Source organism: Pseudophryne corroboree, chromosome 11 (genome assembly GCF_028390025.1).
Source record: "Pseudophryne corroboree isolate aPseCor3 chromosome 11, aPseCor3.hap2, whole genome shotgun sequence".
In the NCBI taxonomy this organism is placed as follows: Eukaryota; Metazoa; Chordata; class Amphibia; order Anura; family Myobatrachidae; genus Pseudophryne; species Pseudophryne corroboree.
Window position 1 is genome coordinate 16,526,171 of NC_086454.1, and position 27,560 is coordinate 16,553,730.

General features: G+C 48.4%; 1 protein-coding gene across 2 annotated transcripts; it reads left to right on the top strand.

Annotated features, from left to right (window-relative positions):
* Positions 1-27,554, top strand: API5 (apoptosis inhibitor 5). Of its 2 annotated transcripts, XM_063946308.1 has the most exons (14): positions 1-201; positions 8,333-8,494; positions 9,807-9,900; positions 21,138-21,203; positions 21,790-21,941; positions 22,236-22,442; positions 22,577-22,681; positions 22,823-22,912; positions 23,734-23,915; positions 24,031-24,124; positions 24,940-24,996; positions 25,400-25,476; positions 26,026-26,165; positions 26,924-27,554. In XM_063946308.1, exons 1-14 carry the CDS (start codon positions 133-135, stop codon positions 27,001-27,003), a joined length of 1,575 nt encoding a protein of 524 aa, XP_063802378.1. In that variant the 5' UTR covers positions 1-132; the 3' UTR covers positions 27,004-27,554. The 2 variants fall into 2 exon arrangements, with proteins under 2 accessions (XP_063802378.1, XP_063802379.1); XM_063946309.1 differs by lacking the exon at positions 8,333-8,494 and having other exon boundaries at positions 4-201.
* The last annotated feature ends 6 nt before the right edge of the window (positions 27,555-27,560 follow it).

A 27,560-nucleotide genomic window follows, 5' to 3' on the forward strand; every position in this document is an offset into this window, starting at 1 on the left:
AGGAGCCGCAGGGTGTCGCTGTGACCCCCGGCCGCCTTCTCTTGGCCTCCTCCCCGTTCCCGCCTCCTCTCGCTGGCATTCGGCGCTGCGCACACAGTGAGACCGGAACGCTGAGACCTGACAGAGCCGGAGATGCCGACCGTGGAGGAGCTGTACCGTAACTACGGCATTCTGGCCGACGCCAAGGACGATGTCAGCCAGGTAGGAGCGTGTCCCCCGGGTCACTGTATTATCAGGTGGCCGGGCCTCGTCCGCTGTACTCACAGGGCCCCTCCCCCCACCGAGCTCAGCGACCCCTCATCACCTGTCCTTCAACCCCCTCCTCCATAGCTCCACTTATTACCCCTGCCCCCCACTGCTCTGATTACCCCCCTCCATCACTGTATGCGCCTTCCTGCCATAACCCTGTATCCCACCACCTCCTCTGTGCTACCTTCCTGCCCTGACCCTGTATCCCATCCACCCCGCACCTCCTCTGTGCTACCTTCCTGTCCTAACCCTGTATCCCATCCACCCCTTACCTCCTCTGTGCTACCTTCCTGCCCCTGTATCCCATCCCCCCTCACCACCTCTGTGCTACCTTTCTGCCCTGACCCTGTATCCCCCCCACCTCATCTGTGCCACCTTCCTGCCCTGACCCTGTATCCCCCCCACCTCATCTGTGCCTCCTTCCTGCCCTGACCCTGTATTCCCCCCCCCACCTCATCTGTGCCACCTTCCTGCCCTGACCCAGTATCCCATCCCCCCTCACCTCATCTGTGCTACCTTCCTGCCCTGACCCTGTATCCCATCCCCCCTCAACTCATCTGTGCTACCTTCCTGCCCTGACCCAGTACCCCCCCACCTCATCTGAGCTACCTTCCTGCCCTGACCCTGTATCCCATCTCCCCCTCACCTCACCTGTGCTACCTTCCTGCCCTAACCCTGTGTCCCATCCCCCCCCTCACCTCATCTGAGCTACATTCCTGCCCTGACCCTGTATCCCACCCCCTCACCTCATCTGTGCTACCTTCCTGCCCTGACCCAGTATCCCATCCCCCTCACCTCATCTGAGCTACTTTCCTGCCCTGTATCCCACCCCCCCCCTCATCTGTGCTACCTTCCTGCCCTGACCCTGTATCCCATCCCCCCCCTCTACTCATCTGAGCTACCTTCCTGCCCTGGCCCTGTATCACCCCCCCCCTGACCTCATCCCTAACGCTGCGTGAAGGTGACATCGGTAGTGAGCACAAACGGGGGGCCCCGCTAGGGAAGTCCCCTGGTTCAAAGTGCGGCTGACCACGGGCGCGGCGTGCGTCACCCTCCCTGGGGGGTCCCGCTAAGATCCCCTGTGTAGAGCTGGCACAACAGGGCTTGGCTAGCACTTGTGTGATGTTTTAAGCTAATTTGGAGACTTTGCCAGTATAATCTGTGTAACTCCGGCACCATTGGAGGGGGCGGAGCTACCTCAGAGCGGGACATGCAGACGTTTTGGCGCCTTCCTCTGCTTACTGCAGCCATATACAGCACACTGCTTCCTGATCCTCAGCCACACTGGATATCTGGTACGGAGTGTAGCAAAGGGATAGAGCCGCTTGTGTACACTATCCTGATCCTATTTAGGACTAAAATTGTTAGTGTTTACTGTTATATAGTTAGCTGACAGCCTCACTGGGGCAGTGCAGCTCAGGGTGTGCTGGTGTCCTCTCTCTACCTCTGTGTCTCCTCTCACATACAGAAGGGCAGGCTTGCTTGCGTTATCACTGTGTGTGTTTGTGTGTGCTATTTGTGCTTACTGTGAACATGGGATAGCACAAACTGTGCAGTGTTTCACACCAGATTCTCTTCTTCATCTACTGACTCTGGGGGTCATTCCGAGTTGATCACTTGCTAGCAGTTTTTAGCAGCTGTGCAAATGCTATTCCGCCGCCCTCTGGGAGTGTATCTTAGCAGAAGTGCGAACGAAAGGATCGCAGAGCGGCTACAAAATAATTTTGTGCAGTTTTAGAGTAACTTCAGACCTACTCAGCGCTTGCGATCACTTCAGACTATTCAGTTCCGGATTTGACGTCACAAACACGCCCTGCATTCGCCCAGCCACGTCTGATTTTTCCTGGCACGCCTGCGTTTTTCCGAACACTCCCTGAAAACGGTCAGTTGACACCCAGAAACGCCCACTTCATGTCAATCACTCTGCGGCCAGCAGTGCGACTGAAAAGCTTTGCTAGACCCTGTGTGAAACTACATCGTTCGTTGTAATAGTACGACGCGCGTGCGCGCCTTTTTTGCTTGATCGCTGCGCAGAGACCCACTGGTTAGGGTCTCTTAAGACTATATCAGATTTGTCATCCCAGCTCACTGCTAATGTGCAGAAAACTCAGCTACTGCAACAAGCTGTTGCACATTTAGCTGCTAGGGCAGATGCACAGCCCCCCCTCTCATGCAGGACCACAGAAGCGTGGTTTACCTGCTATACTATCTGATACAGATGATGGGGATGGCCTGGATCCTGTTGGTGGGGATCCAGATGCTACTCAGGGTATTGAGCCCCTCATTTTGGCTATAAGGGATGTGCTGAAGCTCACTCTAGAGGACGCTGCATCTCGGCAGTCGTTTTTCTTTGTACATACCAAGCCTAATGTCACTATCCCTGATTCTCCAGAGTTATATTCCCTATTTAAGCAGGCCTGGAAGCATCCAGACAAAAAAATCCAAATGTCCAAGAAGTTTTTGCGTACTTTCCCATTTGCTCCTGAACAAAGAAAATTTGGGGAAGAGCCCCCTGGAGTGGATGTATCGGTCTCTCGTCTGTCTAAAAAGTCGGTGCTGCCCGCCTGGGCTCCTTTACTATGAAGGATCCTGGGGATAGAATTATAAAGACTACACTAAAGTCTATTTACACAGCAGCAGGTTTATCGCAAAGACTGGCCATTGCGGGTTGCTGGATGACCCATGCCATTCATTCCTGGGCCACTCAAATTCAGGGGGGGCCTCTTGGGGAATGTGCCTTTGGTTACTATGGTAACCCTAATAAAACACATTTAGGACACTACACGTGTTCTTTGTGATTCGCTCAACGAAATGGGGAACATTAATGCTAGGACTAATGCCATGGCAGTGTCGGCACACAGGGCCGTGTGGTTGCTTCAGTGGATTGCGGACGTAGAATCCAAAACGTAGTGTGGAGTCACTTCCCTTTCCTGGGGAATGGCTCTTTGGGGTTGAATTGGATACCTGGATTTCCAAAGTAACGGAAGGAATTCCACGTTTCTCCCCTCTGGGTGCCCCGCCGGCGAGACGCACCCACCCGGGGCCATCTGTCCAGTCCTTTCGTTCTCACAGATTTCGCTCTAAGGCCAGAGGTACCTCCAATGCAATTAAAGGCACCAGAGGCAAGTCAAGAAAACCTGCCAGCACCAGCTCTCAGGAACAGTCCACAGATTCTGCTTCCGCTAAGGTCTCAGCATGACAGTGCCCACCCGAGGGGACCTCGAGATGGGAGCTCGACTCTGTGTCACTTCAGCCACGTCTGGGAGACGTCCTGCCAGGATACCTGGGTCAGGGATCTCGTTTCTCACGGCTACAAGCTGGAGTTCGACAGTGCTCCTCTGCTACGATTTTTCAAATCAAGCATACCAGCTTTGGAGGAGATGCGGGTTACGCTGCAACAGGCCATCCTAAAGTTGGTCCAGTCCCACGCCATTGTTCCAGTACCAATACCACAACGGGGCAGGGGTTATTACTCCAACCTGTTTGTGGTGCTGAAGCCGGATGGTTCGGTAAGGCCCATTTTGAATCTCAAGTCCGTGGATCCTTACCTGACGGTGTTCAAGTTCAAAATGAAATCCTTGAGAGCAGTGATTGCGGGCCTGGAAGAACAGGAATTCATGGATTCCTTGGATTTTAAGGATGCCTACCTCCATATTCCAATTTGGCCTTCTCATCAGGCGTACCTGAGGTTTGCGTGACAATCGCTACCAATTCCAGGCACTGCCCTTCGGCCTGTCCACAGCTCTGAGGGTATTTACAAAGGTAATGGTGGAGATGTTACAGCTCTGGGTCCAGGGGGTCAATATTGTCCTTTACCTGGACGATCTTCTGATAAAAGCAAGATCCAGGGAGCTCTTGTTGCTCCATATCGACCGCACTGTCTAACTTCTGTCACGCCATGGGTGGATCCTCAACTTATAGAAATCCCACCTGGAGCCGACTCAACGGCTCCTGTTCCTGGGGATGTTGTTGGATACTGTGGCCCAGAAGGTGTTCCTACCAGAAGACAAAGTCAGAATGCTTCAGGAAATGGTCCGCATGGTGCTCCGACTTACTCGAGTGTCCATCCATCCATCTTTGCATAAGATTATTGGGCAAGATGGTCGCCTCATATGAGGCGATCCAATACGGCAGGTTCCATGCCAGGACGTTTCAGTTGGATCTCCTGAACTAATGGTCCGGATCACTTCTACAGATGCACCGGATGATGCTGCTGTCACCTCAGGCCAGGATTTCCCTCTTGTGGTGGCTGCAGTCCTCCAATCTTCTGGAGGACCAGAGTTTCGGGATTCAGGTTTGGACCCTCCTCACGACAGATGCAAGTCTCCGGGGACGGGGAGGTGTCACCCAAGGGGCGCAGTTCCAGGGCAGGTGGTCAGCCCATGAAAGTCTCCTTCCAATCAACATTCTGGAACTTGGGCAATCTACAATGCTCTTCTTCAGGGCTCTCCCTTACTCAGGGATCATACGATCCAGGTACAGTCGGACAATGCCACAGCAGTGGCGTACATCAATCGGCAAGGAGTGACAAAAAGCAGAGCCTGCATGCGAGAGGTGTCAAGAATATTCCTCTGTGCAGAAAGAAATGCAAGAGCAATGTCAACAATCTTCATTCCGGTAGTGGACAACTGGGAAGCGGACTTCCTAAGTTGTCACGATCTTCACCCGGGGGAGTGGGGTCTCCACCAGCAGCTTTTCCAACAGATGGTCCACCGGTGGGGCTGCCTACAGATAGACATGATGGCTTCTCGTCTCAACAAGAAGCTTCACTGGTATTGCTCACGAACCAGGGTCCCTCAGGCGAGGGCAGTGGATGCACGGACGTCGCCTTGGCCTTACCGGCTGGTCTATCTGTTTCCACGTATTCCGTTCCTTCCCAGGGTGCTCAAATGCATCAGACATCAGGGAGTCCAGGCAATTCTAATTGCCCTGGATTGGCCTCGGAGGGCGTGGTACGCTTATCTTCTGGACTTGTCCATCGAAGACCCTTGGCCTCCACCACTGTGAAGCGATCTTCAACAAGGATGGTTTGTCTACCCGGACTTACGGCATCTGCATTTGACGGCATTGAGGTTGAGCAGAGCTTCCTTGCTCACAAGGGCCTTTCCAAAATGGTTATTGCTACCATGGTTCAGGCCCGGAAGCCTGTGACGTTAAAACACTATCATCATATCTGGAGGTGATATGTCTCTTGGTGCGAGGAACGCACGTATCCACCTGCAGCGTTCCACTTGGGATGTTTCTTACGTTTCCTGCAGGCTGGTGTGGATAAGGGCTTACGTCTTTGTTCCATTTAGGTCCAGATTTCAGCTCCGTCCATTTTCTTTCAGAAGAAATTGGCAGTGTTGCCAGAAATTCAGACCCTCTTGCAAGGCGTTGTCCTCAAACAACCTCCTTTTGTGGCACCTACGGCACCCTGGGATTTGGATGTGGTCTTGAAATTTTAACAGTCCTCCTGGTTCGAACCTCTGATGACAGTAGAAGATAAGTATCTCACGTGGAAGACGGTGATGTTACTGGCCCTGGCTTCTGCTCGATGTGTTTCAGAATTGGGGGCCTTATCGTGTAAAAGTCACTACTTGGTCTTTTATGAGGACAGAGCGGAGCTCCAGACTAGACAGTTCCTGCTGAAGGTTGTGTCAGTGTTTCACTTGAATCAGCCCATTGTGATTCTGTCCAGTTCTGACGGTTCTGCTCCTCCAGAGGTATTGGATGCAGTGCGAGTCTTCAAGATCTATGTCAACAGAACGCCTCAGATCAGAAAGACGGATTCTTTGTTCTCTATGATGAGCTGAAAAAGGGTTGTTTTGCTTCAAAGCAGTCCATTGCTCGTTGAATTAGGCTTACTATTCAACAGGCTTATGTGTCGGCAGCCTTACCAGTTCCTAAGTCTCTGAAGGCCCACACTACAAGGTCTGTGGGCTCTTCCTGGGCGGCTGCCCCTGGAGTCTCGGCTTTACAACTTTGCAGAGCTGCTACCTGGTCGGGGAAGAACACCTTTGTCAATTTCTACAGGTTTGATACCCTGGCTAAAGAGGATACCCAGTTTGGGCAGGCGGTGCTGCAGCAGTCTCCGCACATTCCCGCTCGTTCTGGAAGCTTTGGGACATCCCCATCGTACTAGTTTCCCCCAATATCCCTTATGGATGCTAGAGAAAATAGGATTTTAAATACCTACCGGTAAATCCTTCTCGTAGTCAATAAGGGATATTGGGCGCCCGCCTCCGTGCAGTGACTTTTCTGCAGGTTCTTGTTATATGGTTACCTGTTCAGCTGTTGCTGCTGGTTGTTGTATGTTAGTGGTGTGCTGGTGTATAAATCTCGCCACTCTTTGTTCTCATGTTCCTTCTCTCATATATGTCCTTTCTTCTTCGGGCATGTTTTTACCTATAACTGCCTGTGGGAGGGGGCATAGAGGGGAGGAGCCAGCACACCCAGTTAAAGAAATTTAAAGTGCACCGGATCCTTTGGACTCTGTCTATACCCCATCGTACTAGTTTCCCCCAATATCCCTTATGTACTACGAGAAATAGAAGCGCCTTGAGTCCTGTTGGAGAAAGAGCGCTATATAAATAAAATTATTATTATTTATCGGTAGGAATTTAAATTCCTATTTTATATTATATTGATTGAGTGAATAGCTTATGCGCAGACTGCAATGTTGGATTTGGAGGTTTTCGTATATTGCCCTTTTGCTTGGCTGAAGTTTTTATACCAATGAAAAGTGTGAATTATTTTTGTGCCAAATTCCTGACCAGGAAAAATGTAATAAAATAACGTAAGTAGCAAAGCTTGGGTGTCATCACTACGTAATCGCCATACTGTGCGCTACGTAGTAACAGCCCTATGCTTCAGACCTGAAGTACAAATACAGTATAAACCAGAAACACTGTATAATTGGTTACAGGCAATCCCGCTTTGTGGACATTGAGCAACATTGATGAGCTGCTCCGAGTTAGTGGTTCTGGTCTGATGAGTTAGTGGCTCTGGTCTGATGAGTTAGTGGCTCTGGTCTGATGAGTTAGTGGCTCTGGTCTGAGGAGTTAGTGGCTCTGGTCTGAGGAGTTAGTGGCTCTGGTCTGAGGAGTTAGTGGCTCTGGTCTGAGGAGTTAGTGGCTCTGGTCTGAGGAGTTAGTGGCTCTGGTCTGAGGAGTTAGTGGCTCTGGTCTGATGAGTTAGTAAAGCTGGGTACAGTTTCCTTCAGCTCGGCAATTGCCAGAGCAGATGACGGCAATCTGACATTGCTGGTCCTGGACACTGCACCGGAACCATGGCTGGCTACAGGTTGGCCACTGGATCAAGTGGACGTTTCACAGTTGTCAAAGTAGACCTGTCTGTCTGCATGTGTTTTTTTTCCCTTCTTAATGTGTTTATAAAATTGCATTATTGTTTTCTGTAATAATGTATTAGCATAAATTGTAATCTTTCTACCTCTAGTTGGCGCTCATGTTGGATTAGACACTACAGCCGGGATGTAATCAAGTCTGAGTTTGTGATGCTGGACCTACTCAGACTTTTTTTTTTTTTTAAAAGGGTAATCGTCTACAATGCTACACCATGCCTTGTACATAAGTGCCCCTTTAAAATCCATTTGCGTTTGGCCGGCATCCTCCACAGCCGGTGAACTACGATTTCATTACATCCCGCCCTACATGACTATATAAACTCTTTACCCTGCTATACCCCTCCTCCAGCCTCACCTCAGTATTAAGGTGCCCATACACTAGTGCGATTTTGCCCAATTTCATCCGATTTCGACGCATCAGGACGAGAAATCGTATTAAAAGTGGTAAATCCCAAGTGACAGTTGGGAGCTGATTGGCTGTAGCACCATTTATCATACGCAATGAGTTTTATCATTCACAACAAATTTTTATCACTCATAGATAAATTGCCCTCACAGACCGAGGAGTTCCTGATGAAGCACTATAGGAATTCAACACTGTTCTTCTATGAATTAGTGCCTAGTCCTGTGTGAGCACCCGCTGTGCCCCGGGTTTACCAGTATCACCAATACGGGTGACGTGGATTTCACAGAAGTATAAAAATCCTCTAATTACTATCCCATGTTTCTGCATTGTAGCACAAAGACGCTTATCAGGTTATCCTGGATGGTGTGAAAGGAGGCGCAAAGGAGAAGAGACTGGCCGCTCAGTTTATACCCAAATTCTTTAAGCATTTTCCAGAGTTGTCAGACGCTGCTCTGAATGCGCAGCTGGATCTGTGCGAGGATGAGGACGTTTCGGTATGTATCCTATTTCATGTCTCAGTAACGCTAGGCATACACTATAGCAGAGGCTCTCAAACTCGGTCCTCAGGACCCCACACAGTGCATGTTTTGCAGGTAACCCAGCAGGTGCACAGGTGTATTAATTACTCACTGACACATTTTAAAAGGTCCACAGGTGGAGCGAATTATTTCACTTGTGATTCTGTGAGGAGACCTGGAAAACATGCACTGTGTGGGCCCCCGAGGACCGAGTTTGAGAACCTCTGCACTATAGCATGAACTGTCAATTTACATATTGGAGCTGATTGGCTTGTGCATTATCACCTTGCATTTATCACGTTTTTTTTTTTGTTTTTTTTTGTGGGTAGCACTTATCACTGTTTTATCACTTCTTTATCACTTCTCCAGGCTTAATACATCTGCCCCATTCTGTGCAATCCAACCAATATATGTGAATCGCCCAGATAATTATATAGTGGATTTGCGCGACTGATCGAACTTTTTGGATTGTGCGGTATGTCCGTCCAATGCAGTATTTCGACATTACAAGTCATCCTCATCAGGCGGTGTATGGCTTGCTGTGGTGGGGGACCGACGGATGTTTCTCCTTCACAGCGGAGGAACGGGGAAATGTCTCCTCCCCCAGGGGGAGGAACCCAAATATCGTGGCCATATACGCTCACATTGTATGCCCATGATATCTGATGTGTGAGACTGTCAGATAAAATGATGGCGTGACAGGCATTTTATCTGACCGTGTATGCCCAGCTTAATTGTGGGGAAGATTTATCAAAGCGGGGAGAGAAAGTACTAACCAATCAGCTTCTATCTGTCATTTTACAGGCCCTGTTTGGAGAATGACAGGAGCTGATTGGTTGTTTCATATTCATCTGTTATAATGTTGAGGATCGCTGTGAATGGTTTATACATTCTGTTGTCTTTATGTTGGTCCATGGCAAAGCAATGATGAGCATATTGCAGCAATGCCTTCTCGTATCTCTAGGCATGCTCACTGCTTTCAGGCTAATGATGAGCACACAGGGTTTGGAATGATCTATGTATCGGGTTCAGAGTCGCATTGAGCTGTGCGGTAGCTCGGCTGTAACCATTCCCAAGACCAGACTGTTTATTGAGGTTTCCTTCTGTGTCTGACAGCTCTTCCAAAGAAGATTTTATGGCACAGCACACTAATGTTTTCTGACTGCTTTCTGCTGTTGAGGGGTCGGAGGAACTCCCCACTGATATTCCTTTCTCCCACGCTGACTGTAACCCGCCTTATGAGTGCCGGGATGAGCTGTGAGATTAATTCTCTCTTCCCTTTTGCTAGATCCGTCGGCAAGCCATTAAAGAACTGTCCCAGTTTGCTGCAGGAGAGAACCTCCCCCGTGTGGCAGACATTCTCACACAGCTTCTGCAATCAGGTACGGAATGGAACATATCATGATATACATTGTTTTTCTTACATGGTGGCAAACTGTCCTTGGATACCATCAGTCACCCCCTCATAACAGCATATTATCCGCGGTCTATAGGAGGCGACTGATGCGAGCAGTATTGTTCTAATTTCTGTGGGGGGCTACTGGGATACAGAAAGTGGGGAGAGTAGCCCTGAAATGAACCGCTTACACTCAGGCAGCTGCTGCTACGATGAATACAGTGGACCTCTAAGTGGTGACAGACACAGAACAAGAACCTTGACGCGTTTCCCTGCTGTTTAGATCTGGCAGTTTCCTCAGAAGGCTATGGAGCCATGGGGGTTTATTGTAACTGGTTTATAATAAATTTTTACAATTTTATCTGTACACTGTTTAAGTTTATCTATATTAGCTAAACGGAACACCCAGCATTTCCCATTCTTGTACTCTCCACCCTGAGAAAGGGGGAAGATTTTTGCCTGCTCAAAGTGTCAGATAAAACTTCCACGTGCCTGGTCTCAGTCTAAAATGTGCTTTGCGAGGTGGACGTTTAGCGTCTGCACTGGCCCTTGTGTGCCAGCACGCACATGGTGGAACCTGCCTATACAGAACTGTTACACAGGCTATATCGTAACCCCAAGGACAGCAGGGATTCAGTGTCCCTCTACAGTAGTTGCGGGATGCACTAGTGCCCAGGAGACTTTGGCACCCACCCTTTGGAGAAAACTGAGTTAGTATAGGCTCAGGATTTGGCTTGTTTAGTTCGGTCTCTTCCTCACTTGTGGGGACTAGGGAGGCCAATCCCGGGATCGGCGGGATCCCGGGATTTGGGCCCAAAAATGCCGGGATTTGAATCCCGGGATTGGAGCTTCCAATCCCGGGATTAGAGTGCGCATGCGCAGTTTTTACCGGACAGCGCTGAGCACTATAGCTCAGCGCTGCCCAGCTGTCAGCGAGGTAGTTCCACACACATACTGACCGCGCTAGCTGCATTTCAAATGTAGCGCCGGCTGCCAGCCAATCAGAGCTGGCAGACCGGCAGCCAATCAGGGACGCGGCCGCGGCTCCTGATTGGCTGCCGGACTGCCAGTTCTAACTGGCTAGCGGCCAGCGCTACATTTGAAATCCGGTCAGTGTGTGTGTGTCCATGGCTGCTGCCCGCGGCCCGCCCAATTAGTAAGTACTATCGCTACCTACAGCCACACTCTCTCACTGCTCCAGACATCCTCCCTCTCTCTCTCTACTCCTGACATCCTCCCTGCTTGCTACACCCACCTTCCCTTCCTGCTCCTCACATGCTCCCTACACACCCACTGTCCCGCTGCTCCCTACACCCACCCTCCCTTCCTGCTCCTTACATTCTCCCTACACCCACCCTGCCTTCCTGCTCCTTACATTCTCCCTACACCCACCCTGCCTTGCTCCCTACATCCACCCTCGCTGCCTTCCACCCCTCGCTGCCCTCCACATATACTCTCTCTGCTCCCTACACTGATCCCTACTGCAATCCCGGGATTGAGCATTTTTCAATCCCGAATCCCGGGATTGAAAAAATGCCCCGGGATTGGCCTCCCTAGTGGGGACGTTGGCTTCTGTATCCACATCTTGGACAAAGACCAGACGGCTTCCTCACAAGAAAAGGGTTGGGGTCTAGTCGATTCAGACTGAAAGCTGTTTTTGCTTGTTGAGGAAGGTATTGCCGGTACACAGGTGTAAACAGTCAGCCAATTACTGTACAGTCAGGATAGCGAGGGGATTGGGGCTCCGAGCACGCTGTTTTAAGCAGAATAGAACTTTCTTCTTCACTCAGTCAGAGGATCTTCTGAGCGAAGTGTGGGTTCCCCCTGACTAAAGGTTTCAGATTTGTCACCGATTGGAGTCACTCTGTGCGCTTCCCAGTTCAAGTAGTCTGGATTCTATCCGAACTCTTAAGACTTATGTCCAGCGGAATAAGTAGTCAGGCATGCGTTAATTTAGTCCTATTTGACTCCCAAAAATGGGTCTGACCAGCTTGGATTATGTTTCTTATGCCTGTGGATAAATGAGGAAATAGGATTTTTGTACTTGAAATTCTATTGTCTGATTTTCATGACCGATACAGGATGCCCTCCCCAACACTACTTTGATCTGTTATATTCATTCTTGTTTGGCCAGTAATGCACACTCAAATCCAGGGGTGGGCAATTATTTCAGCTGAGGGGCCACTTGACACTTTCCTGTCAGTATTCGAGGGCCGCACACAAAATAGCAGCCCCCCCCCCCCCCCCTCCATGCGCCAAAAATATAGGGACGTGGCCAAAAATCATACAGATTCATATTAGGCTGCACAATAGTCTCCATTATTTAAATGATGCCACACAGTAGCGTCACTTACACACATTACACCAGGTAGAGCCCCTTTTACATTACAGCAGGTAGAGCTCTCTTTTACACACTGTGGGTGGGGGTGGGGGGAGGGTTTGGGTTAGGCTGCGAGGAGTGGAGGTTAGGGTTGGGCACCGCCCTCGGAGGGTTAGGGTTAGGCTACTGGGGGAAGGGCCCTAGGTTTAGGCAGCCATGGGGGGTGGTTAGGGTTAGGCACCAAGGGATGAGGTTAGGGTTAGGTTGCGGGGAGGGAGGGTTAGGGCGTTGGGAAGAAGGGAGAACACCCCTTACTCACCCCTGTCAGTTTCGAGATATCGGGATCCCAGCGTCGGTATTTTGAACGACGGGATCCCAAGTGGCGGTGAATGATACTGATCCAACACATACACAGAGCTACATATACAGAGTTACACAGACACATATACAGAGTTACATATACATAGTTACACAGACACATATACAGAGTTACACAGACACATATACAGAGTTACAGACATACAGTATACATAGAGTTACACAGACACATATACAGAGCTACAGACACATATAGAGCTACAGACACATATACAGAGCTATAGACACATATAGAGTTACACAGAGACATATACAGACACATACACAGAGTTACAGGCACATTATCATTTACAGTTACACAGACATAATATAATTTCTCTGACGTCCTAGTGGATGCTGGGACTCCGTAAGGACCAAGGGGAATAGCGGCTCCGCAGGAGACGGGGCACAAAATAAAAGCTTAAGGATCAGGTGGTGTGCACTGGCTCCTCCCCCTATGACCCTCCTCCAAGCCTCAGTTAGATTTTTGTGCCCGGCCGAGAAGGGTGCAATCTAGGTGGCTCTCCTGAGCTGCTTAGAATAAAAGTTTAGTTTAGGTTTTTTTATTTTCAGTGAGTCCTGCTGGCAACAGGCTCACTGCATCGTGGGACTAAGGGGAGAAGAAGCGAACTCACCTGCGTGCAGAGTGGATTGGGCTTCTTAGGCTACTGGACATTAGCTCCAGAGGGACGATCACAGGTTCAGCCTGGATGGGTCACCGGAGCCGCGCCGCCGTCCCCCTTACAGAGCCAGAAGAGACGAAGAGGTCCGGTGAAATCGGCGGCAGAAGACATCCTGTCTTCAGACTAAGGTAGCGCACAGCACCGCAGCTGTGCGCCATTGCTCTCAGCACACTTCACACTCCGGTCACTGAGGGTGCAGGGCGCTGGGGGGGGAGCGCCCTGAGACGCAATATAACAGAATACCTTAGGTGGCAAAACAGAATACATCACATATAGCTCCTGGGCTATATGGATGTATTTTAATCCCCTGCCATTTTACACAAAAAAGCGGGAGATAAGGACGTCGTGAAGGGGCGGAGCCTATCTCCTCAGCACACAAGCGCCATTTTCCCTCACAGCTCCGCTGGAAGGACGGCTCCCTGACTCTCCCCTGCAGTCCTGCTTCAGAATCAGGGTAAAAAAGAGAAGGGGGGGCACGTTTGGCAGCAAATAAATATATTAACAGCAGCTATAAGGGAATAACACTTATATAAGGTTATCCCTGTATATATATATATATATATATATATATAGCGCTGGGTGTGTGCTGGCAGACTCTCCCTCTGTCTCTCCAAAGGGCTAAGTGGGGTCCTGTCCTCTATCAGAGCATTCCCGGTGTGTGTGCTGTGTGTCGGTACGCGTGTGTCGACATGTATGAGGAGGAAAATTATGTGGAGGCGGAGCAGTTGCCTGTGTTGGTGATGTCACCCCCTAGGGAGTCGACACCTGACTGGATGATTGTATTTAAACAATTAAGTGATAATGTCAGCAATTTGCAAAAAACTGTTGACGACATGAGACAGCCGGCAAATCAATTAGTGCCTGTCCAGGCGTCTCCGACACCGTCAGGGGCGCTAAAACGCCCGTTACCTCAGTGGGTCGACACAGACCCTGACACAGACCCTGACACAGATACTGAGTCTAGTGTCGACGGTGACGAGACAAACGTAATGTCCAGTAGGGCCACACGTTACATGATCACGGCAATGAAAGAGGCATTGAACCTTTCTGACACTACAAGTACCACAAAGAAGGGTATTATGTGGGGTGAGAAAAAACTACCAATATTTTTTCCTGAGTCAGAGGAAATAAATGAGGTGTGTGAAAAAGCGTGGTTTTCCCCCGATAAAAAACAGCTAATTTCTAAAAAATTATTAGCATTATATCCTTTCCCGCCAGAGGTTAGGGCGCGTTGGGAAACACCCCCTAGGGTAGATAAGGCGCTCACACGTTTATCAAAACAAGTAGCGTTACCGTCTCCTGATACGGCTACCCTCAAAGAACCAGCTGATAGAAGGCTGGAAAATATCCTAAAAAGTATATACACACATACTGGTGTTATACTGCGACCAGCAATCGCCTCAGCCTGGATGTGCAGTGCTGGAGTCGCATGGTCGGATTCCCTGACCGAGAATATTGATACCCTGGATAGGGACAATATTTTGTTAACTATAGAACATTTAAAGGATGCATTACTATATATGCGTGATGCACAGAGGGATATTTGCACCCTGGCATCAAGAGTAAGTGCTATGTCCATCTCTGCCAGAAGAGCGTTATGGACGCGACAGTGGTCAGGGGATGCGGATTCCAAACGGCACATGGAAGTATTGCCGTATAAAGGGGAGGAGTTATTTGGGGCTGGTCTATCGGACCTGGTGGCCACGGCAACGGCTGGAAAATCCACCTTTTTACCCCAGGTCACTCCACATCAGCAGAAAAAGACACCGTCTTTTCAAACTCAGTCCTTTCGTTCCCATAAGTACAAGCGAGCAAAAGGCCATTCTTTTCTGCCCCGGGGCAGAGGAAGGGGAAAAAGACTGCACCATGCAGCCGCTTCACAGGAGCAGAAGCCCTCCCCTGCTTCTGCCAAGTCTTCAGCATGACGCTGGGGCTTTACAAGCAGACTCAGATATGGTGGGGGCCCGTCTCAAGAATTTCAACGCGCAGTGGGCTCACTCGCAAGTGGATCCCTGGATTCTACAGGTAGTATCGCAGGGGTACAAACTGGAATTCGAGGCGTTTCCCCCTCGTCGTTTCCTGAAGTCTGCTTTACCAAAGTCTCCCTCCGACAGGGAGGCAGTTTTGGAAGCCATTCACAAGCTGTATTCCCAGCAGGTGATAATCAAGGTACCCCTCCTGCAACAAGGAAAGGGGTATTATTCCACGCTGTTTGTGGTGCCGAAGCCGGACGGCTCGGTGAGACCAATTTTAAATCTGAAATCCTTGAACACTTACATAAAAAGGTTCAAATTCAAGATGGAGTCACTCAGAGCAGTGATAGCAAACCTGGAAGAAGGGGACTATATGGTGTCTCTGGACATCAAAGATGCTTATCTCCACGTCCCGATATACCCTTCTCACCAAGGGTACCTCAGGTTTGTAGTACAAAACTGTCATTATCAGTTTCAGACGCTGCCGTTTGGATTGTCCACGGCACCTCGGGTCTTTACCAAGGTAATGGCCGAAATGATGATTCTTCTACGAAGAAAAGGCATTTTAATTATCCCTTACTTGGACGATCTCCTGATAAGGGCAAGATCCAGGGAACAGTTAGAAGTCGGAGTAGCACTATCTCAGGTAGTGTTACGTCAGCACGGGTGGATTCTAAATATTCCAAAATCGCAGCTGATTCCAACGACACGTCTACTGTTCCTAGGAATGATTCTGGACACAGTCCAGAAGAAGGTGTTTCTCCCGGAGGAGAAGGCCAGGGAGTTATCCAAGCTAGTCAGGAACCTCCTAAAACCAGGACAGGTCTCAGTGCATCAGTGCACGAGGGTCCTGGGGAAAATGGTGGCTTCTTACGAAGCGATTCCATTCGGAAGATTCCATGCAAGAACATTTCAGTGGGATCTACTGGACAAATGGTCCGGATCGCATCTGCAGATGCATCAGCGGATAACCCTGTCGCCGAGGACAAGGGTGTCTCTCCTGTGGTGGCTGCAGAGTGCTCATCTACTAGAGGGCCGCAGATTTGGCATTCAGGATTGGATCCTGGTAACCACGGATGCCAGCCTGAGAGGCTGGGGAGCAGTCACACAGGGAAGGAATTTCCAGGGCCTGTGGTCAAGCTTGGAAACGTCTCTTCATATAAACATTCTGGAACTAAGGGCCATTTACAATGCCCTAAGTCAAGCAAAACCTCTGCTTCAGGGTCAGGCGGTGTTGATCCAATCGGACAACATCACGTCAGTCGCCCACGTAAACAGACAGGGCGGCACGAGAAGCAGGAGGGCAATGGCAGAAGCTGCAAGGATTCTTCGCTGGGCGGAAAATCATGTGATAGCACTGTCAGCAGTATTCATTCCGGGAGTGGACAACTGGGAAGCAGACTTCCTCAGCAGACACGACCTTCACCCGGGAGAGTGGGGACTTCACCCAGAAGTCTTCCACCTGATTGTAAACCGTTGGGAAAAACCAAAGGTGGACATGATGGCGTCACGTCTAAACAAAAAACTGGACAGATATTGCGCCAGGTCAAGGGACCCTCAGGCAATAGCAGTGGACGCTCTGGTAACGCCGTGGGTGTACCAGTCAGTGTATGTGTTCCCTCCTCTGCCTCTCATACCAAAAGTACTGAGAATCATAAGAAGGAGAGGAGTAAGAACTATACTCGTGGTTCCGGATTGGCCAAGACGGACTTGGTACCCGGAACTTCAAGAGATGCTCACGGACGAACCGTGGCCTCTACCTCTAAGAAAGGACCTGCTACTGCAGGGGCCTTGTCTGTTCCAGGACTTACCGCGGCTGCGTTTGACGGCATGGCGGTTGAACGCCGGATCCTGAGGGAAAAAGGCATTCCAGAAGAAGTCATCCCTACTCTGGTCAAAGCCAGGAAGGACGTAACCGCAAAACATTATCACCGCATTTGGCGTAAATATGTTGCGTGGTGTGAGGCCAAGAAGGCCCCTACAGAGGAATTTCAACTGGGTCGTTTCCTTCATTTCCTGCAAACAGGACTGTCTATGGGCCTAAAATTAGGGTCCATTAAGGTTCAAATTTCGGCCCTGTCGATTTTCTTCCAGAAAGAACTGGCTTCAGTACCTGAAGTTCAGACATTTGTAAAAGGGGTGCTGCACATACAGCCTCCTTTTGTGCCTCCAGTGGCACCTTGGGATCTCAATGTGGTGTTGAGTTTTCTAAAGTCACATTGGTTTGAACCACTTTCCACTGTGGACTTAAAATATCTCACATGGAAGGTGTCGATGCTGTTAGCCTTGGCTTCAGCCAGGCGTGTGTCAGAATTGGCGGCTTTATCATATAAAAGCCCTTACTTAATTTTTCATTCTGACAGGGCGGAATTGAGGACTCGTCCTCAATTTCTACCTAAGGTGGTTTCTGCATTTCACATGAACCAACCTATTGTGGTACCTGCGGCTACCAGGGACTTAGAGGACTCTAAGTTGCTTGACGTTGTCAGGGCCTTGAAAATATGTTTCCAGGACGGCTGGAGTCAGAAAATCTGACTCGCTGTTTATCCTGTATGCACCCAACAAGCTGGGTGCTCCTGCTTCTAAGCAGACGATTGCTCGTTGGATTTGTAGTACAATTCAGCTTGCACATTCTGTGGCAGGATTGCCACAGCCAAAATCAGTAAAAGCCCATTCCACAAGGAAAGTGGGCTCATCTTGGGCGGCTGCCCGAGGGGTCTCGGCTTTACAACTTTGCCGAGCAGCTACTTGGTCAGGGGCAAACACGTTTGCTAAATTCTACAAATTTGATACCCTGGCTGAGGAGGACCTGGAGTTCTCTCATTCGGTGCTGCAGAGTCATCCGCACTCTCCCGCCCGTTTGGGAGCTTTGGTATAATCCCCATGGTCCTTACGGAGTCCCAGCATCCACTAGGACGTCAGAGAAAATAAGATTTTACTTACCGATAAATCTATTTCTCGTAGTCCGTAGTGGATGCTGGGCGCCCATCCCTAGTGCGGATTGTCTGCAATACTTGTATATAGTTATTGTTACAAAGATTCGGGTTATTATTGTTGTGAGCCATCTTTTCAGAGGCTCCTTTGCGTTTATCATACTGTTAACTGGGTTCAGATCACAAGTTGTACGGTGTGATTGGTGTGGCTGGTATGAGTCTTACCCGGGATTCAATATCCTTCCTTATTATGTACGCTCGTCCGGGCACAGTATCCTAACTGAGGCTTGGAGGAGGGTCATAGGGGGAGGAGCCAGTGCACACCACCTGATCCTTAAGCTTTTATTTTGTGCCCTGTCTCCTGCGGAGCCGCTATTCCCCTTGGTCCTTACGGAGTCCCAGCATCCACTACGGACTACGAGAAATAGATTTATCGGTAAGTAAAATCTTATTTTATGGTCCCTCATACCTTAAATGAAAGACTGTCACTGCATGAAAACTGACTTCTTTGGAAGCCCATCATCCTACCTGCCATTCATAATAAAGTGCAGGAGCAACAGGGCTGTGCTCCGTGCTGGATAGCCCCGCCCCCTGCAGGGACACTACTTCCTCCTTTCTTCTTTCTGATAATCAGGGATTTCCCATTAAAGGAGGGGGGCCCAGGACACATGCCCCGAGAGACCCCTGCTACTGAGAGCCCACCATTCTCCGCACGGCAAAGCAGTCCTTCCCCCTGTCTCAGAGGCGGAGCTTTGCCTGGCTGGCTGGGTGAGTGAGAATAGCAGGGGGAGGAGGAGCTGCGATGACAGGGAGAAGGGGGAGAGATCACATAGTGCCGGCTGCGGCAACAGAGCTCGCAGCCGCTGCTGGTGACCTGGGCTGGAAGCAGGGCCGGTGCTAAGGTGTTAGGCGCCCCCCTGCAAAATATCAATTTGCGCCCTCTCTCCTACAAAGGCATACACCGAGTGACAGAGGGGCATATATGGTGACAGTGGCAGATATATGCGGGGTGACAGGGACATACACAGGGTGACAGTGGCAGATATACACAGAGTGACAGGGATATACACGGGGTGACAGAGACATAAACAGGGTGACAGTGGCAGATATACATGGGGTGAAAGGGACATACGCAGGGTGACAGTAGCACATATACACGGGATTACAGGGACATATACAGGGTAACAGTGGCACGTATACACGGGTGACAGGGATATATACATGGTGATAGAGGGGCATAGACAGGGGACAGTGGCACATATACACAGGGTGACAGTGGGTTATGCCCTCGAGGTGACAGTGAGACATAATTCACAGAACATAGGACAGTGGGTCATGCACAGAGTGGCAATGCTGTGCCAATCCCCCTCCCCACTGTGCCCCAAATTACATCATACAGTATGACCCACTATGCCTACAGCTTAATATAATACAACAGCTTAATTCTTACATTTTTCACAGTATTTCTCCTTTCAACTTTTTCCTCTGATCTTCTACTGTACTTTTTTCCGTGCCATGCAGCTCCTCTTGCACAGTGGCTCCTCATCATCTGTGCAGCAGCCGGGCACAGAACAGCTACAGAGGGAGGGATGCCGGGCAGACAGTCCCAGGCCAGCGCACGCAGAGTGGCTGATGGCGTCAGATGCGGCGAGCACTGTGCAACACACCCTCATCATGGTGTGCGTTGCTGCCGGCAGTACGGCCCAATGTGCGGTGGAAAGGTCATTGGAAGAAGACGCTACAGACTCTGCTGAGCATGCTCAGCTTCCTCCGTCTTACCTCTTTTTGCTATCACCGCGGTGCTCACTAAAGCAACTGCGGTCCAGCCTAAGCAGTTCGGCAGGTAGTTTTTTCACTAGCAGGGGGGGGGATGTGCCAGGGCCCCTCGGAAGCACGAGTACCCCCCTATTCAAGGGCCTGCCAATAGGCGCAGTGTGGAGTAAGGGGGAGGGGGACAGACACTGGAGATTGCACGGCGCACTTCACTGTTCACGCTGCACAGCCGGCAGTAACAGGGACAGAAAGCAGCAGGGTAGCAGAGCGGGGAGAGCGCCTCTCCTAGCCGGCGCCTCCCTGCTTTGCATACCCTTGCTGAGTGGGTAGCGCCGGCACTGGCTGGAAGCTGGCCGGGACAATGACAAGCGGCCCTGTCGGGCCGCTTGTCATTGCATGCAGCGGGCCGGGCAGGATCGGTTCGCGGGCCGCATCCGGCCCGCGGGCCGTATTTTGCCCACCCCTACTCAAACCTATATTCATTCACTGGGTGCCTAGTTGTAAAAGATAAAGAGCAGAAATAAACCAGCGCACCATATCTGCAAAAAAACAGAAAAGTGTTTCCGTGTAATATCATGCATCAGTCACAATAAAACCAGCAATAATGCTGTATACTTCATGTCACAGGATACAGCATTAGGAGTTGTATGGTTCAGCAGACGGCCCTGTTATACTAGGCCTCTGTCCTATTGGGGCTTTGTTAGAGAATACCTGAGGCATCTCCGCAGGGTACAGAGGGGGGGCAGCTGGAATATAAGCGGTTAATTTGAAAGCACCCATACTCCTTACACTACATGATGTCCCCCATGGAATTTGTCACCCCTCGGGTTTTTGTCACTTATATTGGATTACACTATAATTCGGACGATAACTGCCGGCCTTAATGGCTGTTTTACATTCTATCCTAAGCGACTCTGAATAAGGGTCCTAGATAAGAAATGGTTCCTTCCTTCCATGTGATTAATTTACTACTCCACTGAATGGTGTTGCCCTAAGGGAGTGGCTTATTGTGTGGATTACGATTGGTTAGCTGTGAAGGGAGAAACTCAGTGTAACTAGCAATCCAGCCTATTGTATTGTTTGTTCTTAAGAATGATCAAAGTATTGCATTTCAATTATCTTAGATTTGCTGTGTACTGTGTTCACTGCTTCATTGTACCGATCTGTCAATTCTTTCCTTTTAGATGACTCTGCTGAATTCAACTTGGTGAACAATGCTTTGCTGAGCATATTCAAGATGGACGCTAAAGGTAACTGTGCAAAGAACTGTAACTGTGTTGTAACGTGCGCCTGCCTTGCTGTGTAAGGTTCATAAGTGTTTCCTAAGCGGTTTTAATGACACATCAGCTCATAATATTTGCATCTTAAACCTGTAACACATTGAAATGGTAAAGTGCAATGTAGTATAAAGTATACTGCAACTATCTGTATTATAAAGTACTGTAACCAGAATTTACATAAACTCGGCAGCCTTAATTGGGAGAATGTCTAACGAAACAATGGTAAAATGTACAAAGTTAATACATTTGAAAGGCTGTTTATGCCAAAATTGCAAGTAATCTGCTTTAATGTAGAATAATTTACTGCTAAACATGGGCTGTAGGGGGCGCTGTAGGAGTTAGCACCTGGCATTAAGCTAAAAACTTTTCTGCATTGTCTCCTCCCACCTACACCACTCCACCAATCGGAAGTCTGTTTTGTTTCATTCATTCTCAGCTAGAAGTGGCTGCGTTGTAAATTTGTGATGACACTTCTGTGTCGGCAGTCCTATTAATGTAGGACTTAGCTCTTTTTTCAGTTAAGGAATTTGGTCCTAATCTTCACTGTTTTGCGCAGGCACGTTAGGGGGCTTGTTCAGCCAGATTCTTCAAGGAGAAGATATTGTCCGCGAGAGAGCCATTAAATTCCTCTCTGCCAAGCTGAAAACGCTTCCCGAAGATGTAATGACCAAGGAGGTGGAGGACTTAATATTCTCTGAATCCAAGAAGGTAATCCATATACACTCTCTCAAATACATCTGCTTATAGATTATAATCACCTTCGGGGTGCCCTCGTAGGGGTTTCTGGCACCAGGATTCCATGTGGTGTCTGGCTTCCGGCGTTGTTCACCTGACTGCCGGCATCCAGTGTGCTGGGATGCTGACCGCATATATCTCTCTCTCTCTCTCTCTCTCTCTCTCTCTCTCTCTCTCTCTCTCTCTCTCTCTCTCTCTCTCTCTCTCTCTCTTTCTCTCTCTGTGTGTGATAGTTTCTCGTGATTCATTGACATTTGTATTCCTTAGGTTCTATATGACGTAACAGGAGAGGAGTTTGTCCTGTTTATGAAGATCCTGTCTTCACTGAAGACATTGCAGACAGTTAGTGGAAGACAGCAGCTGGTGGATTTAGTGTCTGAGCAAGCAGGACTGCATCAAACACTGAACCCGGCAGACCCAGACTCGGTGGACCGCCTGCTGCAATGTATGCGCCAGGCCGTGCCTCTATTCTCAGTAAGTGTCTACTGCCTGGGTGTCCTTATAAGTCCCAGAACATGCAAGTTCAGTAAGTCCTCATAATGCATAGAACCAGGTATTGAGTCCATCACTAACCAGTGACTTCAATGCTGTTTGCTCTTGGCTTGCAGAAAAATGTCCACTCCACTAAATTTGTGACCTATTTCTGTGAGCACGTTCTTCCCATCCTGAGCTCCCTGACCAGTCCGGGTGAGGGCATTGATGTCCAGTTGGAGGTAAGAATCCTTTTTGGGCTGGTTGAAGTAATTTTTGTTGTTGTTTATTAAGTAATCAATATGTTGCATGCATAGGGGGTCTGCCTTATGTGATAATGTGACAGTGGGCCTCGGATGTGACTGCGGAGTGCTGTTTTCCAGGTATTGAAGCTGTTGGCTGAGATGAGCTCATTCTGTGGCGACATGGACAAATTAGAATCAAACTTGAACAAACTTTTCGATAAGTTACTGGTATGTACATTAAACATGCACAGATTGTCAGGCGTGTGGATGCAGCTAGTACATATCCTATATGCACTTAAGATGCATAATAACGTATACTACTGGTCAAACATTTTACAACACTACAGTTTCTTCTTCAGGGTTCAAAGGGCGGGTACCACAGGGAACATCGGGGTTGTAGGTGGTGGATGAGATTCCAGGCACCAAACGGTTAAAGCGTTTAGCGTAACCCAGAATACTCTGCTCCTCTCCCCTATAACCCCTCTTCCATGCTCAGGCATTGTGTTTAGTTGGTGCCTGCAGGAAGCAGGTGCACCATGACTGGGGGCTGCTGAACCCCAAAGCTTGAAATTTATTTTAAGCAATTCATGTCCGGTGAATAACCTGAAGTGGTACAAAGGTAAATTGCTAGAGGTTAAAAACAAAAATTAGGCTAGCAAAAACTGCAAAATGTCAGTTTATATTACAAAAAGTTATTTTTGTTACATCTCAAAAACGTTGCTGTTTTAGTCAAAACTTTAGATTCAGTTTTGTTAAGGATTCTGTTCTAAAATGTGACTGGTAGTGTAGGTGTTACTGGATAGGTTTTGTCTACAGTACATATGCTCAGTAAATGTTCCACATGAAGAAAGTGGTCGGGGTTCCTTAAAATGACAAATCTCCAAGGTTTACTGAAGACGTCCATGTTTTGGGGTCTTCCTGAGTATAGTTTGGTACTGGAGCTGGGATAGTTATGTATCTACTAATTACACTAGGTGGTGTATCCATTTCTAATGTAAAGAAGTTACTTTGTCCTCAGAAGCGGTCTATATAACCTTTCTGTGCTACAGGAGTACATGCCGCTACCACCGGAGGAGGTAGAGAATGGGGAGAACACCGTCAGTGAGGAGCCTAAGCTGCAGTTCAGCTACGTGGAATGTTTACTCTTCAGCTTCCACCAGCTTGGGAGGAAATTGCCAGATTTTCTCATTGGTAAAGTGAATGCGGAGAAGCTGAAAGACTTCAAAATCAGGTGAGGCAAACATAGGACCGGCATGAGATGGGGGGCAGGAGTCCAGCAGGGCAGTCCCTTCCACTGCTGCAATGTATTGGCTCTTCTGTAAGCGTCTAATCACTCTGTCCTGCAGGTTACAGTACTTTGCCAGAGGACTCCAGGGGTACATTAGACAGCTACGCCTGGCTCTGCAGGGGAAGTCTGGGGACTCGCTTAAAACAGAAGAGGTAATCCTGGGGTGCTGTGCTGGCTTCAGACCCTGTAATGTGACATGTAAATGTGTAATGACCTGGATAACAGTAATATCTCTACCTATAGGATATTAGCAGCCTTCTCTACTGTACAGTTAAATGTAGTGTTATTTACCACTAGAAGGCAGCATATAATCGAGTTTTAGTAAAAACTCGCCCTATATTTAATTGTACAATAGTTCACACTTGAATCCTTCTAATGCCGAACACAAAAAAGAAAAACTATTACCCTTATATCGATCTGCCATATCTACGTACCTCGTATCTAGAGATCTGTCATGCCTATCTAGTTTCTATATGGTATCTACCTCCTATCTATATTGATGTATTGAACTCATCTATCACAGCGTTCCCCCTAGGCTGTTTCAGCGGGGCGCTGCCCTTCCCGTTTTTGAAATGACAGTGCGCCCTGCCCTCTTGAAAGCGCCACTCTGAAACATCCTGCCCTCTGCTGTCCCCACCCATGGGTTTATAAGGTTCACACGTCATCGCCACTTGCAGTCATAGTTAGGGGTCTATTCATGAAGCAGGGAAAACTGTGGAGAAGTGAGCCAGTGGAGAAGAACCAATCAGCATTGAAGTAACATTTATAATTTGCGTACTACAAAATCATACAGAGCAGCTGATTGGTTGCCGTGGGCAACTTCTCCACTGGATCACTTCTCCACACTTTTTACTGCTTCATGAATAGACACCTTAACGTCTTAAAGAAAATAATGAATGAATCAGCCCCTTGCTGTGGTGAATATCACCGTGTTGTTTTTTACCGAGCTTTTTTTCCCCACTTTCAGAACAAAATCAAAGTGGTAGCCTTGAAAATAACCAACAATATCAATGTATTGATCAAGGTGAGTGTTCTTGAAGCTTGGTGTTGCTGACGGCCTGTTATGTGCTTATATTCTTATTGTAGAGAGTAGAATTTATATCATTACACTTCCAGTGATTAGACTCTTACTGAAACATTTTACAAGGGATAAAGTCTTTATCAGTTGCATTTCATGTACCCACGGGTTAGGTTATAGGTTGTCTCATTGTGATTTTACTTTCCCTTGCTTAATCTAATGGATTAAGATTTTCAGTAGTAATGAGAATAGTGAGATTTATGGGAAGCGTATAATGAAATAAGTCCGTTACACAAAAGTATGTGTTGTATTTGTTAATTATTATTATTTTTTTTCTCTTAATGGCTTTTTATATATGAGATTTCCGTTCCTTTCACTTATTCTAAAACGGTCTTACTGGTATTTCTAGGATTTGTTTCACAATCCTCCATCGTACAAAAGCACGGTCACTCTGTCTTGGAAACCAGTCCAGAAAACAGATGTTGGGTGAGTGTGACATGTAACCTGAACCGTGCCAGCGTGTGTCATGTTATAGGTCGGCGTGTAGCTCATTAATTATTATACATTATATGCAGGAGCACGTCTGCAGGTTTAGTAGCCAGACCATCGTCCTTCACCAATTTATAGTCTGCCACACCATGGTGCTGCCCCAGTTCACAGCATGCCACACTGAGGTGCCCCCAATTGATGATATAGAGGGAGGACAGACAAATGAAGATGAATAGCCTCACACCAGCTGCACTTTGGATAAGAGCCCATTTGGTATAAGGAGACTTGCTTCTACTTATAGCGCTGCTGCTGAAACCCATGGAATGTCCAATGACTGCAGCCGTTAGCATGAATGTGGGGTGGCAGCTGCAGGGAAAAGGAGTGGTTGGACAGCAGGTGCCCACGTAGTTGCCCTGATGTGCCTGACATTTCTCGAGAATGGCAGCATAAAGAGGGGGAATTGTGCAAGAAGTTAGCCGGAGTGAGGTTGTTTTATGCATAACCCTATTACAAGGAGTTTCACTTGTGAAAATAATTTTCTTTCAGACAAAAGAGACCAAGTGAAGACACTTCATCCAGTTCCCCTCCAAAAAAGCCTATTGGTGGACCAAAAAGGGACTCCAGGCAGATCTACAACCCGCCCAGCGGAAAATACAGTGGAGGCCTGGGACCCTTCTCTTACGGTGGTGGGTTCATACATCATATGAGCTACAGTATATTGTTTAATGTGACAAATGATAAAAGATTTGAATTGGGGAAAATAGATTCATTGACCTTGTAGAGACAGCATATAGTCTATTTCAGTGCTTCCCAAACTGTCTAGAAAACACTCTAGAGCATGGGTTTTGAACCTGTGGCCCTCCAGCTGCTGTGAAACTACACATCCCAGCATGTCCTGCCACAGTTCTGCTACTTAGGTATGCTAAAATTGTGGCAGGGCATGCTGGGATGAATAGTTCCACAGCAGCTGGAGGGCCACATGTTGAAGACCCATGCTCTATATCAGTATGTTGTGGTGCACAGGGCTGTACTTGTTTGTCCACGTGTTATATGATTAACATGCAAAAACCAATGCTGGTGGCTATCGCTTTCTATAACCTGCACAGTGGTCTGCATGGTGACTCTGCCGGAGGGGTGGAATAGGAATGTAGTCATCGTTCTGAGTGTATGGTGTAGTCGAACACTGTTTGTCCATAGAAAATGTCTATAGGTAAATGTAATTGTCAGATCAGCACTGATAAACCTGCCATTGTGGACAAAAAGCATTTTAGGATTGTGGCCCTTGAGCGTAAAGCAGTAGCACAACGGGTGACTGCAGCTCTGGTCCCTTGACTATATTAATATTAAAAATGTAAAATTGTAATTGAATCCTACAAACTGTCCTGGGTGTCTTTACTCCTGTATCTGCATTAAATACAAAACCCTTCCCGTTTGTGTCTTGCAGAGCAGAGAGGTGGATTCCGCGGCGGCAGAGGAAGAGGTTGGGGTGGACGCGGGAACCGCAGTCGAGGGAGAGTTTACTGAGTGAGGCGAGACTGACATGGGACACACAGAGCGGACCGGCAGTGATCACTGCAACGAGGACTGCGTGTCGCCTCCTCCGTCACCAGCGGCCACAGACTTTACATGAAGAGTTCTTTCTACCTTAGTATGTACCGAGTGTTTTCTATTTGGATGTCCTGCAGCCTCAGACACCCGCTGCACATCCAGGATTACTCAGAGCTGCTTCCATGTTTGTCACACAGTTTCCAGTCTGGAAGGTTTTGGTTCTAAGAATTTCTGTGTTCTGAAGACGTTTGTTCGGTTGTCGTCATCCTTCGTAATGAAGCTCTGAGGATCGCACAGCTGCGTTCAGCTGCATTTTGGATTTGTAGTTAACTTGAGCCCATTAACATTTTGGTTATTTTGTCATTGCCAAAATACGCCTCTGTCACCTGGACCAATGTCTGCATGCTTGTGTTGGGCGCATGGGTTACATCTAAATGTTGTTTTTGTTTTTTTTAGTATATATTGTTTCCCCATGTAGTTTTCTTAATTATCTTTTGTTGTAATCAAAAGCTCTTTTTGTTTTTAAACATTCT

Excerpts from the sequence above, each read along its gene's own strand:
- API5 (XM_063946308.1), top strand. The coding sequence starts at position 133 with ATGCCGACCGTGGAGGAGCTGTACCGTAACTACGGCATTCTGGCCGAC. Across the intron at positions 21,942-22,235 it reads TATTCTCTGAATCCAAGAAG|GTTCTATATGACGTAACAGG; the intron begins GTAATCCATATA and ends TGTATTCCTTAG. Across the intron at positions 22,913-23,733 it reads AACTTTTCGATAAGTTACTG|GAGTACATGCCGCTACCACC; the intron begins GTATGTACATTA and ends TCTGTGCTACAG.